The sequence below is a fragment of the Salvia miltiorrhiza genome, chromosome 2, assembly GCF_028751815.1.
Source record: "Salvia miltiorrhiza cultivar Shanhuang (shh) chromosome 2, IMPLAD_Smil_shh, whole genome shotgun sequence".
NCBI classification, from domain to species: domain Eukaryota; kingdom Viridiplantae; phylum Streptophyta; class Magnoliopsida; order Lamiales; family Lamiaceae; genus Salvia; species Salvia miltiorrhiza.
The window spans coordinates 73,426,298-73,439,687 of record NC_080388.1 but is presented as its reverse complement, the minus strand read 5'-3'; the positions used below and the strand labels follow the sequence as shown (position 1 = coordinate 73,439,687).

General features: G+C 36.0%; 2 protein-coding genes across 2 annotated transcripts; both read right to left on the bottom strand.

Moving 5' to 3' along the window:
* Window positions 1-4,285: 4,285 nt before the first annotated feature.
* LOC131009972 (nicotianamine aminotransferase A-like) lies at window positions 4,286-6,991 on the bottom strand (the record flags this gene model as incomplete). The annotated part of the gene is made up of 4 exons (XM_057937368.1): window positions 6,816-6,991; window positions 5,837-5,999; window positions 4,939-4,998; window positions 4,286-4,456 (listed from the first exon to the last, which is right to left on the bottom strand). Coding segments are annotated over exons 1-4 (570 nt in total), but the record flags the coding sequence as incomplete, so codon positions are not given.
* A 1,033-nt stretch (window positions 6,992-8,024) lies between these two features.
* On the bottom strand, window positions 8,025-12,775 carry LOC131009203 (uncharacterized). Its single transcript, XM_057936457.1, has 12 exons — window positions 12,045-12,775; window positions 11,370-11,498; window positions 11,049-11,141; window positions 10,785-10,864; window positions 10,496-10,609; window positions 10,229-10,302; window positions 10,014-10,090; window positions 9,645-9,728; window positions 9,467-9,559; window positions 9,273-9,380; window positions 9,084-9,158; window positions 8,025-8,684 (listed from the first exon to the last, which is right to left on the bottom strand). Exons 1-12 carry the CDS (start codon window positions 12,459-12,461, stop codon window positions 8,241-8,243), a joined length of 1,788 nt encoding a protein of 595 aa, XP_057792440.1. The 5' UTR covers window positions 12,462-12,775; the 3' UTR covers window positions 8,025-8,240.
* Window positions 12,776-13,390: the final 615 nt, after the last annotated feature.

Genomic DNA, 13,390 nt, shown 5'->3' with positions numbered 1-13,390 from the left:
TTTTTTGTTTGTTTAATCTATTTGGGCCATTTTTTGTTCTTTAATCATTTCAATTTTTTTGTTGTTGTTTAATTATTAGAGTTCACCTCCTACTGCCACACTTTGAATCAACTAGTTTTGCTCCCGTGTGATGCATAACAGTTCCCTATATGCAGATAAATGCTGCCCATCCATCTCGTCATTCGGAAACAAAGGGCAAACCATTTTCCAGCGACACAAATTTTAATTATAATTAAAACAAAATAGGCCTACACTACACATACAGTCACCATTCATTAAAAATTAGATGTGACAACACTGATCAGCAAGCCTAGAAATGCACAAAAAAAAAACTCATAGCGAAAATTAAACAAGTAAATGAATAAAATTTCTAGGCAATGCGTAATCTGATTAAAGAAAACTCCTAAGGATGCAAGAAAATATGAGACATGGGTGTTTGAGAATGAAAAGGGTCAAAAGATGGATAGTAGAAATCTACAAATGAGAGTTAAATAATTTCTTATTCATAGAGTGAATGTGGAGAAGATGGATGAAATGATTGACAAATCAATGCAAAATTTGAGAAATTGAGGACCCAAGAGCTGGATGTGAGAAGATTTCCCAAGATTTCTATCCTTTATTTTTTTTTCTTTTTCTTAGCCAACATATATAAATGTGTCCAAGATTTCCTTTGACACACAAGTTGGATGGTAAAACTATTAAGCTTGGCAGATAAAAGAAGTAGACTTAAGAAATAGAAATAAGCTGTGCAGAGTTGCATATGACATACATTCATAATAAGATAAGACGAACTAGTGGAAGCTCAAAATAGGCAAGAAAATACTACTCCCTCCGTCCCAATAAAAGTGGTCACTTTTTTTTGGGCACGGAGATTAAGAAGGAGATTGTTATGTTTTAATTGAGTGTGACCCACCAAAATTAGTGAGTAATTTTTGGAAAGTGGCCTACAATTGTTGACCAAATTAGTGAGTAATTTTGACATTTTTAGAAAGTGGCCTACAATTGTTGACCAAATTAGTGAGTAATTGTTGACTTAATTAAAGTAAATTTTTGCCATTTTTAGAAAGTAGCCACTTTTAATGGGACACCCAAAAAGGAAATGTGGCCACTTTTATTGGGACGGAGGGAGTATCAAGTATCAGCCAACACCCACAAAATGAAACAACTAATTAGCAGTCTTGTGCTTCTTCAACATTCAAACATCTTCATCTTCTGGGAAAAGGTAGTCAATATACTCCTCGTACCTGCAAATATTACAATCAAAACTCAACAATGAATAATCATAACAAAATTTCCCTTCTTTCCATTTATCATTAAAAAATATTGTTCAAGACTCAAATTCTATGAATTGTGAAGAAGCAAGAAAGATGAGAAATAGAGATTCAACTAAGAAATCAGTATGCCATTGATTAAAACACTTTTATGTGGCACAAGACTCTTCATGAAAAACTGACTCACCGGGGATTCTTATCTCAAGCATGTCCAGGTGGCTGCTGCTGCTGCACCAGTGTCGCCGGTCCTGCAGTGTTTGATGTTGCTGCTGCAACGGTGGTCCAAGGTGCTGCAACATCTGCAGCACATCGGGATTAGGTTGCGGCACTTGAGGAAGAGGGTGAGCCTGCTGCTGCAGCACATCAGGATTAGGGTGAGGGTGAAGCACACCAGGATTAGGGTTAGGGTGAGGCTGCAGTACATCAGGATGAGGGTACTGCCCCTGTTGGAAGTTGAGGCCCTCAAATGTTGGAAGTTGAGGCCACTGTTGAGAACCGAGAGGAGCCTGTAGAAATCAGATGTCACCATGAATCAGACGTTACAAGTATAAATCTTAAATATATCGCCTCAAAATTAAAGTAGCAAAATTAGAGTGTAGTATTTAAAGTAAGCTTACAAAACTTGAACTGGCCCAACTTCCTCCTCTCCTAGAACTTGAACTGGCCCAACTTCCTCCTCTCCTAGTTCCTCCCAAAATTAGAGTGTAGGGTTTAAAGTAATCATTTCAGTTTTTTTTGTTTGTTTAATCTATTTGGGCCATTTTTTGTTCTTTAATCATTTCAATTTTTTTATTGTTGTTTAATTATTAGAGTTCACCTCCTACTGCCACACTTTGAATCAACTAGTTTTGCTCCTGTGTGATGCACGGTAATAGTTATTTAACTAAATTAGTAATATTTTCATAACTTTTTTTTTGAAAATGTAATATTTTCATAACTTGAAAGATAACATTAATAATTTTTCTAACTTAAACATATAATAGATTTCACTAATACTATAGTTGTTCAAATAAAAATGACTTTTATAGTTGTATGTGAGACAAATCAATGACCAATATCTCAATTAACAACATATTTTATCAACGATTATTATTAGCTAGTTAAAATATCCACCAAAATATCCATATATTTTTATTTAAGGTTCTACTAAGAAAAAAGATTATTGTAAAAATTATTTTTTTTATGCATATTAGCAAAAAAGTTTTTTTTAGAACTTTTAATGAATAATTTTTATCATTAAGAAAATAAGTCTATTTAATTGAGATGGATAAAGTATATATTTTATCAACGCGGATGACGACAATAGAGATGAGATGAGATGAGAACAAGTTGGATGATTGTTTCGAGCACACTAAAATTTATATACTCCCTCCGTCCCGCTAAAGTTGGCAACATTCGTTTCGGCACGGAGATTAAGAAATTGAATGTTATATGTTTTAATAGAGTGTGGCCTACAATTGTTGACCAAATTAGTGAGTAATTGTTGACTTAATTAAAGTAATTTTGGCATTTTTAGAAAGTGGCCTACAATTGCTGACCAAATTAGTGAGTAATTGTTGACTTAATTAAAGTAAACTTTTGCCATGTTTAGAAAGTGGCCAACTTTAGTGGGACACCCAAAATAGAAATGTTGCCAACTTTAATGTGACGGAGGGAGTATTTTTTTTCGCTGTGAATTTATAATTATAATTAATTTGTTGGGATTTTAATTGATACAAAATCATAATGATTGATTAATCTTAAATTTCAAATATTTTACATATGTTGACTAAATATATTCAAGACAGAACAAATAAATAAATAAATATCTTAAAGCCTATTTTAATCATAGATGTTACCAATATAAATATTTTAATAATATTATAAATATTTATTGAATAGTTTATTTACATTTATCTATGTGACTAACAAATATAAAGTAGAGAAAAATTTTGAAGTAGCCAAAATGAAGCATAAAACATAATTTATGGCCACTAATTAAAAAATGTAAATTTTGGCCCTTTTTAACGATTTCGAACGTTTTTACCCTTAATAAGGCGGACCGGGTAGGATTAGAACGCGGGTCGCGTGTCGGGTCGGGTTAGGCACTTATGGCACCATAAGTGCCAAGATTTTTGTTGGTTTTATTTTGGATTTACTATTAGTGCCAACGGAAAGTGCCAACGGAAATCCAAAATAAAACCAAGTAAAATGGTCATTTTGGCACTTATGGTGCCAACGGAAATCCAAAATAAAACAAAGTAAAATGGTCATTTTAGCACTTATGGTACTAATAGTGTCATAAGTGTCATACATGTAGCACGAATACATAAAAACAACAATAGAATGAAGAAATCACGATGTGAAGAAGAAGAGACACATGAAACAAACAAAAAATAAACAAAATCTCGTATCCAAACTCCCCGGATCACTGCAAATTAGTCGAAAGTGGCGAGAGAGAGAGAGACGAGAGACGAGAATTGCCTCTCTTCGTCAACGGGGGTGAGAGAGAGAGAGGAAGATAGGAGAATCACGCGTAATGGAGATGAAGCGGAAGCGGAAGCCGATTTTGGTTTTGGAGGCGGAGTGGTGTGTGAATTGGATGGTTTTTCTGGTGATTGTGGCGGCGAGTGACCAGTCGAGGGAATTGGCCACGGCCATCGGAGGCAGCTTCTCCGGCGCCAATTTGAAGAGGAGAGAGGGAGAGTTTTTTCGTTGAACATATAGGGGGTCGAAACCGAGAACCCCCAAAAATATTGTATATGTTCACGAATGTTCAACGAAAAAATCCGTTGAACATGGCGTGAACAAATCATGTCCGTTAGATTAGATAAGATCAACGGATGAGATTACTTCTCTCTTCTTTCTTACATTTAGGCCTTTTTCATTTAACCTAATATATACATATATATATATATATATATATATATATATATATATTTGAACATGAACCTTTAAATATTGAAACAACTGCCCAATGCATTGTTTTAATTTACTAAGTAAAAAAATTAAATTTATAAATATTGATTTAAATATATATTGATAATTACCATGAGAAACATGCATCCTTGAGGTTTGGTAGGGCAAGAAATGCATGGGATCTCATTGATAAGTTTGTAGCATTTCTCTGCAGATTCTCTAATCGTTTTAACAGTCTTCTCAAAGAAATCGGTTGGGGTGCGCTCAAGAATCTCCGCCACCGCTCCCTGTTCACGATTCATGTCCATCCACAAAAAATTTGTCACAATTTTTTTTTTGATTCGTCAACAAAATAATTTACTTTCATTTATAGTAGTAGATAGAGTCTACACAATTCCACTCATATTTGATTAAAATTCGTGTCATCCAAAATGTGATAAATATTTTGTGGACGGAGGGAGTAATTTATTAATTTTTGTTATACATATACTACTCCCTCCATCCCACTAAGTATGACTCCCTATTTTTGGATACTGTAAGAACAAGAGTGATTAAAGGATAAATTGATAGAAAGTGGAGTTCACAACTTTTTTGTTAGATAAATTATTATTTTATTTTTTTTGTAGGAAATGAGTCATTATTAATAGGATAGGCAGAAAAGAAAAGTGAGTTATTATTAATGAGGCGTAGAAAGTACATAAGATGTGACAAAGAAATTTTATCAATGAATTTGCAGGTGTCTTTAATAGTATTTGGGTATGCGTCGTACCTGGATTAGGGTTGCGGGACTAGATGTCATACAGAGATATTTCTGAATGGACTCAATGATCTGATAACAAGAATAAAAAATACTAAGGCTCTTCTTCACTTATATATGAATTAAAAACATGTAAATATATAAAATCTTATTTAAATAAAAATTATGAACCATTTAAATATAAAATAATTATACTGGACCTATAAAATAATTGTATTCATAATTCTGAGATCGAATTTCATAGGGGATGTACTAATTTATTTTATAGGTTTAGTGCAATTACTCTACATAAACAAAAAAAAATTATAATCTTTAAAAACATCATGCTATTATTATAGGGGAAAAATGAGTATATATTCATTCTGAAAAAAAAGCCTAAAAATTATTCATTTTTCACAAAATATATAAATTATACTCATTTAAGACTTTTTACTTATGTCGCATTAGAGTATTTTGTATTAATTCTCGATCATTGATGCTCGACTCATAATCAACAAATGTCGAGCATTAACGCATTTAATTTTCTAAGAATGCTCGAGTACTATTGCTCGATAAACTCGATTCGCAAAGCTGGTTAAACATGTCGGACATTAACGTTTTCACCACAAATACTAATGCTCGATAAATTCAACTCGCGATGGTAGATCATGTCGAGCATTAGCACATTTGCCACCAATGCTCAATATGTTCAATATTTTCGAGCATTAGTACATCAAAGTTCACGATTTAAGCAAAGTTTACGATTTAAGTAAAAACGACTTTGTCCTTTAAAGCTTAAAATAAGTTTTTCTAAATTTTCTTTTATAGTAAATATTTTTTATCTTTAAGAATGGGTAAAAACAATGTTAATATATATAACTCGAGTTTATATATACATATATATATGGAGAGAGAGCAATGGAGATTGAACCCCCGATTTATTAAGGAGCCGGTTGGGATCGGAAACCGCGATCCAGCCGAGACGCCAACCGGGAATGAGCCATCTCTTGGAGAGTGATCCAACGGTAAGGACAGGAGTTAGAGATCCAAAAATCCCCATTGGTATGAATTCTTGACTTCCAAAAACAATGTGTCTTCAAACAAAATTTCAAATAGTTTAGTATTAGTGCACAAAGCTAACTACTAAGAACACGGAAATTTAATTAAAAAATAAATGCAGTTCAATCGATGACACGCTTCTCCTCCGATCAATACACGTTGGGGTTCGAGTCACCAAGTCGGCTTGAGTGTATACACTAAGAAAAGAAAACACTGGCTAATGGTCTTGCCTCAATTGATTATTTAGTTAATTGTTATTTTCGACCATTGATAGGATTTGGGTGGGCTTAAGCCCCCACCAAATCTATTTTTTATGATTATAGGAGTATCTTTTATAAGATTTTTAAATTTATCCGAATTTTATGCATATTTTATTATGCAAAAGTCTCCATCAATCAATTAAATTATCTAAAAAATATATTCTCTCGAAAAAAAAATTGAAAATATAATCTATAATTTTTTTTGAAAATATAATCTCTTAAAAATAATTGTCCGATTATTTTACGACCGGTCGTTAGCTTATATGAAATTATTTTCAAATTCTTTTAAATACACGATCGTAAAAATTATACTTCCTCCGTCCATGAAAGAACTTCCTACGAGGGAGTGGCACGGGTTTTAAGAAAAAATATTGTTGAGTGTATTGAGAGTGGATAAAAGGTAGTTTAGTGTATTGGGAGTGGTGAAAAAGTGTTATAATTAATATTGGGAGTTGTGAAAAGTGAAAAGTAAGAGGATTATAAGTGGTGAGGTATAGTCAAAAAATAGGTAGGGAGTTCTTTTGTGGACGTCCCAAAAAGGAAAGATATGAAGTTCTTTCGTGGACGGAGGGAGTATTTATTTTTTAATGCCCCTGTATCGCGTTTCGTACCTTTTGCATATGGTCCAAAGTGAAAAGATTTCCAGTAGGGTATCCAGGGTTGATGACCACCATAGCAATAGTCTCATCATCGGCCACAGCTTCGACACCGTCGAGGTCGACCTCCCAATCTTTGTGGGGAAGGAGATCGAATTCGCGGATCTCCATCCCCACCAACTTTGCCCGCTCCTTGTATAGGGGGAACACGGGTCGGGGGAGCAGGATGTTGCCACCGTGACGAGCTAGGACCGTGAGTAGGAGCTCGATCGCCTGGCTCGCCCCGAGGTTATAAATACATCCTCCTCCAACAACTCGTGCGGAAGATCGCTACTCAAATGCTTCGCAACTGCCCTGTTACGTTACGGTCAAATAAATGAATTGGACTATGTTAGTAGACAACAAGATTTAAATAATCTCAATTAAATCTACCACTAATCTTGTTTCCACTTTTGACGTAGTTAATTAGTATTAACTCGTGTGCCATTTCAGTTTCTTAAGTTAATGGCACAAACATTTGATTAATCCTATATAAAACAATGTAAATATTACAAATTGTAAGTAAGTTATTTAGATAATTTCATTGCTTAAACATTATATTTGTTTAAATTCATCACAATTAAACCCCGACGCCTTTAAATCCACCCACAGATGGCAGCCAGGCCCGCCACACACAATGAGATAAATTCAGCAACATTGTGAAAAATTCAAAACACAGAATTGCAAAAAAAAAATCCAGAAATTTCATTCAAATTTAATAACTTTTTATTTAATGACAGTTTTAGCGTGAATTTTAATCGTAAGTCTCATAAATTGATTTAACAAAAATTTTAGCCTCTTAGGCTTCGTTCTCTTTAGTTGTAAATTTATCATGAGAAAAATATGGATAAACAAACTTTCACCCTTTAAATTCTTACTTTCTTTTCCCTCATTTCCTATAAAATAAAATTTGAGTCTTACTCATTCCTCATTTTCACTACAAATGAGGGATAATATTAGCACACTAAAAATGAAGAGATAATATTATCCATCCTTCATTGTAGTGAAAATGAGAAATGAGTAAGAGTCAAATTCTATTTTATAGGAAATGAGGAAAAAAAAAAAAAAGTTAAATGGTGAAATTTTATTTATTCCTTATTTTTTCATGATAAATTACAACCAAATAGAACGCACACTTATTAGTAAAATCTAATTGACAGTTGGATTTTATGCGTGACATTTTCATGCGGAAGGAAAATGAAAGGCTCTCAAAAATGCTCAAATTTGAGCTGTCTCTTTTACATACCGCGATTACAACCATGTACGTAAATATGTATTTTTTTGTAAAATGACGAGGGAAACCTGCAGCCTGAAGCAAGAACTCGAAACAGCACAAAACTCTCTAAAACTAGTTAGGAATTAGGCCTTCTTAGGAAGTTTCTCATCGAGTCTTCTTGGCTTTTGCCAGCTTCTTCTTCTTCTTTTTCACAGCTTTGGGAACTTTGTTCTTGCGCGACTCTCTCTTCTCTTCCTTAACTTTCTTCTTGTTCTCTTTTCTAGCCGTTTTCCTCTCCGCTGGAGTCTTCTTATCGCCATCAGAAAACGAGCCGTCTTCTGAGTCTGAGTCCTCATCACTTTCCTCAGTTTCAGTTTCTGATTCCCCATCTGGTAAGCCAGGGGATGATTCATCGGGGCCATCGTTTCCAAGCTTGCCACCGCGTTGCTGCTGCCCCGTTTCTGCTTGGGATGAACTGTTCAGAGAGAGGGCCGACTTGAGACCTGTGATCGTCTGATAGTACATTTCTCCAGTGTCCTTCCCGCTGATGATACGTTGCACGTCTTCCTCCGCGTGCTTTACATCGTCCAAAGTCTTCGGGATGTATGTCTGGAGACGAGCAACGAAATCATTTCGTGACTCGCAACATTGCTAATATAATTCTACAAACAATTCACCAACTTTTTGACTAGATTTTGGCTTTTCAACACATTTTATAGATTGTTGCAACAATAAAACCATTTTTCAATATGTTAGAAAATAGACACGTCCAAATTTTTCCGACGACCCAAAATGTGGTCGTGGCTTGATTTTCTTCTTCTTTCATATTGGCGGTATGCACTCGCCACATATCACTCAGACAACATTATATGAGTAATTGAGGTTTTCGACCCCAATGCTCAAATCGAAAAGTCGCAACAATTTATAAAATAGTGTCAAAGTTCGTGAATATTTTAGCAATTAACCCTGGACGAAGATGTGTACACAGACGTGTACGAAATCACAAACCTGGACGAATACTAAATCTGCGATTTCTTCTTCAGCAGAGATCTCATCGCCTCTAGCCAAGATCTTCTTTTGTACCTATAGAGAAATACATATTTAACCAGTAAGGAAGAATGTCACGAACAATAAAAGTGATGCGATTTTCAGATTGCATATGGTTAGGGTTGAAGTATTCGTGCGAATATTTCATACCTCTTCCAGATAACTGTCCACAGAATCATCATCAATGGTGGGATCGACTATAAAATCGAACAATTCCCGTATTGTCATAACCGCCACCCCATGTTTCTTGAAAAAATCCTGTATGAAAGTGACATGGAAACTCATAAAACTCGGCATAAAAGAGGGAAACTAGAACATATAGCAGTAACCAGAGAGACACGTACCGAGACATGAATACAATCCTCTCGAAGGAAATCAAGGGCATGGGGATGGTCGAGATCAACTGATTGTGAAACGTCGATAATGTACAAGTGACCCTGCATAACACAATAAAATCCATTAAGCTTGTGATCTATGTGCTGGAAAATGGTATTCAAAAACGAGAGAAAACAAAAAGCTCACCTCAAAATAAAGTATATTATACTCGCTAAGGTCTCCGTGCACTAGCTTACACTTTTGATATAATGTCCGCATCGCCATAATCATCTGGCATTGCGAAGGTAAAGACAGTGACTATTGGTTTTCTATATACTTATTTGTTTCAGAAAAGGAGCTAAAAATAGTTTAACATGATTAATAAACCCTAATTGGGACGGAGACGGATGCAATCGTACATCCGATGTACACAAGTTTTTGCCAAAGAACTAACAGTAGCATGAATACTTTTTCATAACCCTTAAACTGCCCACAAACTTCCATTTACGCGTCAACTTGAATTGTTGGTGTAAAGCAACGAACCAAGAGCCAAATACTAAGAGCATAAGAAATTACCTCAACATAACATTCGCGTAGTTTGTCGTCAGATAAATCAGCATCTTTGAGCCGAGGAGCAGCCCAACCTGCCTTGCCTGTGTTGGAGAAAGAAAAAGTAACTTTAGCCAATGTAATTAAAGGCTTTTGCAAACAACCAAATCTGACATAATTATCAAATAACAAATAAATCGATGCAACATATATATTACAATCGACAAACACAACCAATGTACCTATAAATTCCATCACCAGAACATGGAGTCTCAAAAGTAGTGGAGCTGGACACCGTATTCCTGCCGCTTTTAACCTTCAGGATTAGCAGGAGGAAAATCATATCAGATAAAAAAAGATAATGAGTTTTTAATATTTTTCACTCTATCAATTGTTTAGATTTTTCTTGAAGCACCTCATTATGAATGTTTTAAGTGCAGAACAGAACTCCAATTTTTTTTTCACCTCATTTTAACGTAAAGGACCAACAGAGATATCAAGAAGATTACCTCATGAGATTCCTCATTTCTTTCTCGGCCCATGTTTTAACCATTTTTCGAGGGTTGTGCTTGCAGTACCCATGTCTGAATCTGTAGTCACCTTGTACGTAGCGATCTCTATCCCTGTTGGTTTTAAGAACAGATAAAGACATAAGTGATACTACAAATATAAAAATAACTTTGGATAGGACATCAAGGGTGAATTCAACCCTTTTCCTATCCTACTCAATCTAAAAGTTTTACAGCCAAGGGGCATGACAAAATAAGTTGACGGAGATGAACCAAAATGTTTACATACTTGAATACGAGGACCGATGTTTTGTAAACCTTGATAGCGAGCTCCTGACCATCGGATTTAGTAGCATGGTAGACATTGGCCTGTTGGAGTAATAGAGAATCAAAAAGAGGCTCAAAACCAAAGGAGTTCAACTTGCACCTTCGTTAAACAAAAAGATAAAAAGTTCTTTTCCAGTTGAAAAAATATTAAATATACACAATCGGCAAGATTGATCGCAAAATCAGATTAAAAAATATTAAATATACAGAGAAAGGCTACACTTACTTCTTTTCCAGTTGAAATGCAGCCATTGATGTCATTAAATATACCCCGATTAAGCATCTTGAATAACACCATACGGGTTCTAGGGTCAATTGCCTGAAAGCGAGAAGACATATCTAAGCACAGGAGTAAAGTTCATACAATATTGCAATTGATCATCAAGCTACTGCTGTGATGACTCGATCACAGTAATGTCGAGCAAAATGGCGCTACAATCAGCTCCCAAGAATGAAAATACTCGTTAGGAGACAATGGTGCAGACCTAAGAAACACACAGAGAGAGAAGCTAGCTTCAATGTTTTTTCTCTACAGAACACCATATACCTGCTCAACAGTTGCACGATCTGCTTTCTCAGTTGTTTTAGTCTTACCAATAGCCATATCACGAACACTCCCACGAATGGCAGTGGTGACTGAGTTTGACATCCCTACATCGAACCTTCCTTCCCACTCCTGCACACCAACCAGCTCATCATAACGAATGTGCACGCACAAAACATAAAACTAGACAAACAATCATCCATAAGAGACAACTAAACGCACCAAAGGCAGCTACTTTGCAACAATATACTCAAAAATCCAACTAACACAAGACAAAGTATACTTAACTTGTTCTGAATTCCAATTAAAAAGCACAGAACCTAGATCATTTATCAATAATGAACACCCAATTAGTATAATCAGCAAACAAAAGCACCAAACGCCACAAATTCAACAAGGATGCAGAATAAAAATCCAATCTTTACCCCTTCAAACACACGATGCATTCACCAACTGATTCAAAAATTCAACTAAAACATCACACAGACATACACATATACAAAACAAAATATACACAAACGATTTTCGGTTCAATTTAAAAACACAGAAATTATATAATTTATCAATCATGAACACCCAAATACTCAATTTCAGTAAAATCAGCAGACAAAAGCCCCAAATGCCACAAATTCAACAAAAATGCAACATAAAAATCCAAGCTTTATCCCTCAAACACACCTCCAACGGCGAAGCCCTGATGTGATTCGCAACTTTCTGCGACTTATTCGATATGGGCTGAAGTGACGAGTTGTTTGGTCGCGAGTGGAGCCCACCGTGAGCGTTCGGCCGCCGCGTGTGCAGCGGCGTAAAAGAGCCGTCGAGTATACCGCCCTCTGCATCTTCTCTCGAGTCCAAAAAGTCCAACGCCTCCGCTATTTCCGACTCCGATGACAGATAATACTCGTCGTCATCGTCTTCCTCTCCCTCCCAGTCCTCTTCTCTCTCTTCTTTGGTAATTTCTTCTCCCTCTTTTTTCTTTGAAGCTTCGATTTTTATTTCTTGTTTTGAACTGGCTGCGTCGGGGTTGTTACTTCGGTGTGTGTGTGAGTCGAGTCGGGTAAAGTCCGGGCGGCGACGCTGGCTGCAAGGAGCCATTGCTGTCGACCGGAATTGAGCAGAGAGATGGAGTATGTGGGCGATGGCTGCAACTATCTGCTGCTGTTCGCTGGTCTGTTTCGAGGGACGTCAGGCGGCGGCGGTAGGCCTTGTCGGCTGCTGCGGCCGCCGATTTTGAGAGGGAGGCGGCGCGAGATGTTTGTCTGGGCGGGGTCTTTGAGTCGGAGGGGTAGAGTGACCGGCGGCGTTCGTCGCCGGAGAAGGAGAGGCGGCGGACCTTGCGTCCGTGAGTCGGCGAATTTTGTCTGGTCGTGGGGCTAAATTAGGGAGATTTGAGAGAGAAAAAGTGAGTGGACGTTTTGAGGGAGAGAAGAAGAAAGGGGTTGGGGCTTTTGGGCTTGAGCTAATGGGCCTTGCTTTTCTTGCAGTTGGGCCTAAAGTTTATAAAAAATGAGTGGGCTGTTTTATTTGGGATGGACTACTAAATCTTTTAATTATGGGCTGCGAAATTCTTTAGATAAAAGAGCTTGGGCCACTGAATTTATTCATTTAAATGGACTGCACTTATGTTAATTAATTAGACTATCATTAGTTTAATTAATTTATTTAAAGATAAATTTGCATAATAATATTATATTATTATTATGTGCATATATTAAGTGTAATCACTTACTATATGATTAAAGTATGAAATGAACTATGCATTTGCATCATGATTTAAAATTGGCTTTCATTAAATCCAATAATGAAGAAAATCGAGTAAGGATATTGTTGGTGTCCTTGACTCAAGAAAGTTAGTTTTCAATCTTTATTATTAAATTTTGAAACCCGGCATGACGAGTCATAGAATGTTAAGCATTTTCCCTAAGTTATTAAGTTAGCTTCACGAGACCTATTAAGAATAGAATTTCTTGTAGGCTTTGTGACCAAGGGGATTAGCGCTGCTTTCCCAAGATGAGTTTATGTGA

Bases quoted from the DNA above. Each gene is read 5' to 3' on its own strand.
- LOC131009203 (XM_057936457.1), bottom strand. From the start codon at position 12,461: ATGGCTCCTTGCAGCCAGCGTCGCCGCCCGGACTTTACCCGACTCGAC. The intron at 11,499-12,044 runs GTGTGTTTGAGG...GTTGGTGTGCAG, and splicing joins TCAGGGCTTCGCCGTTGGAG to GAGTGGGAAGGAAGGTTCGA. The intron at 9,729-10,013 runs GTAATTTCTTAT...TCGCAATGCCAG, and splicing joins TACGCGAATGTTATGTTGAG to ATGATTATGGCGATGCGGAC.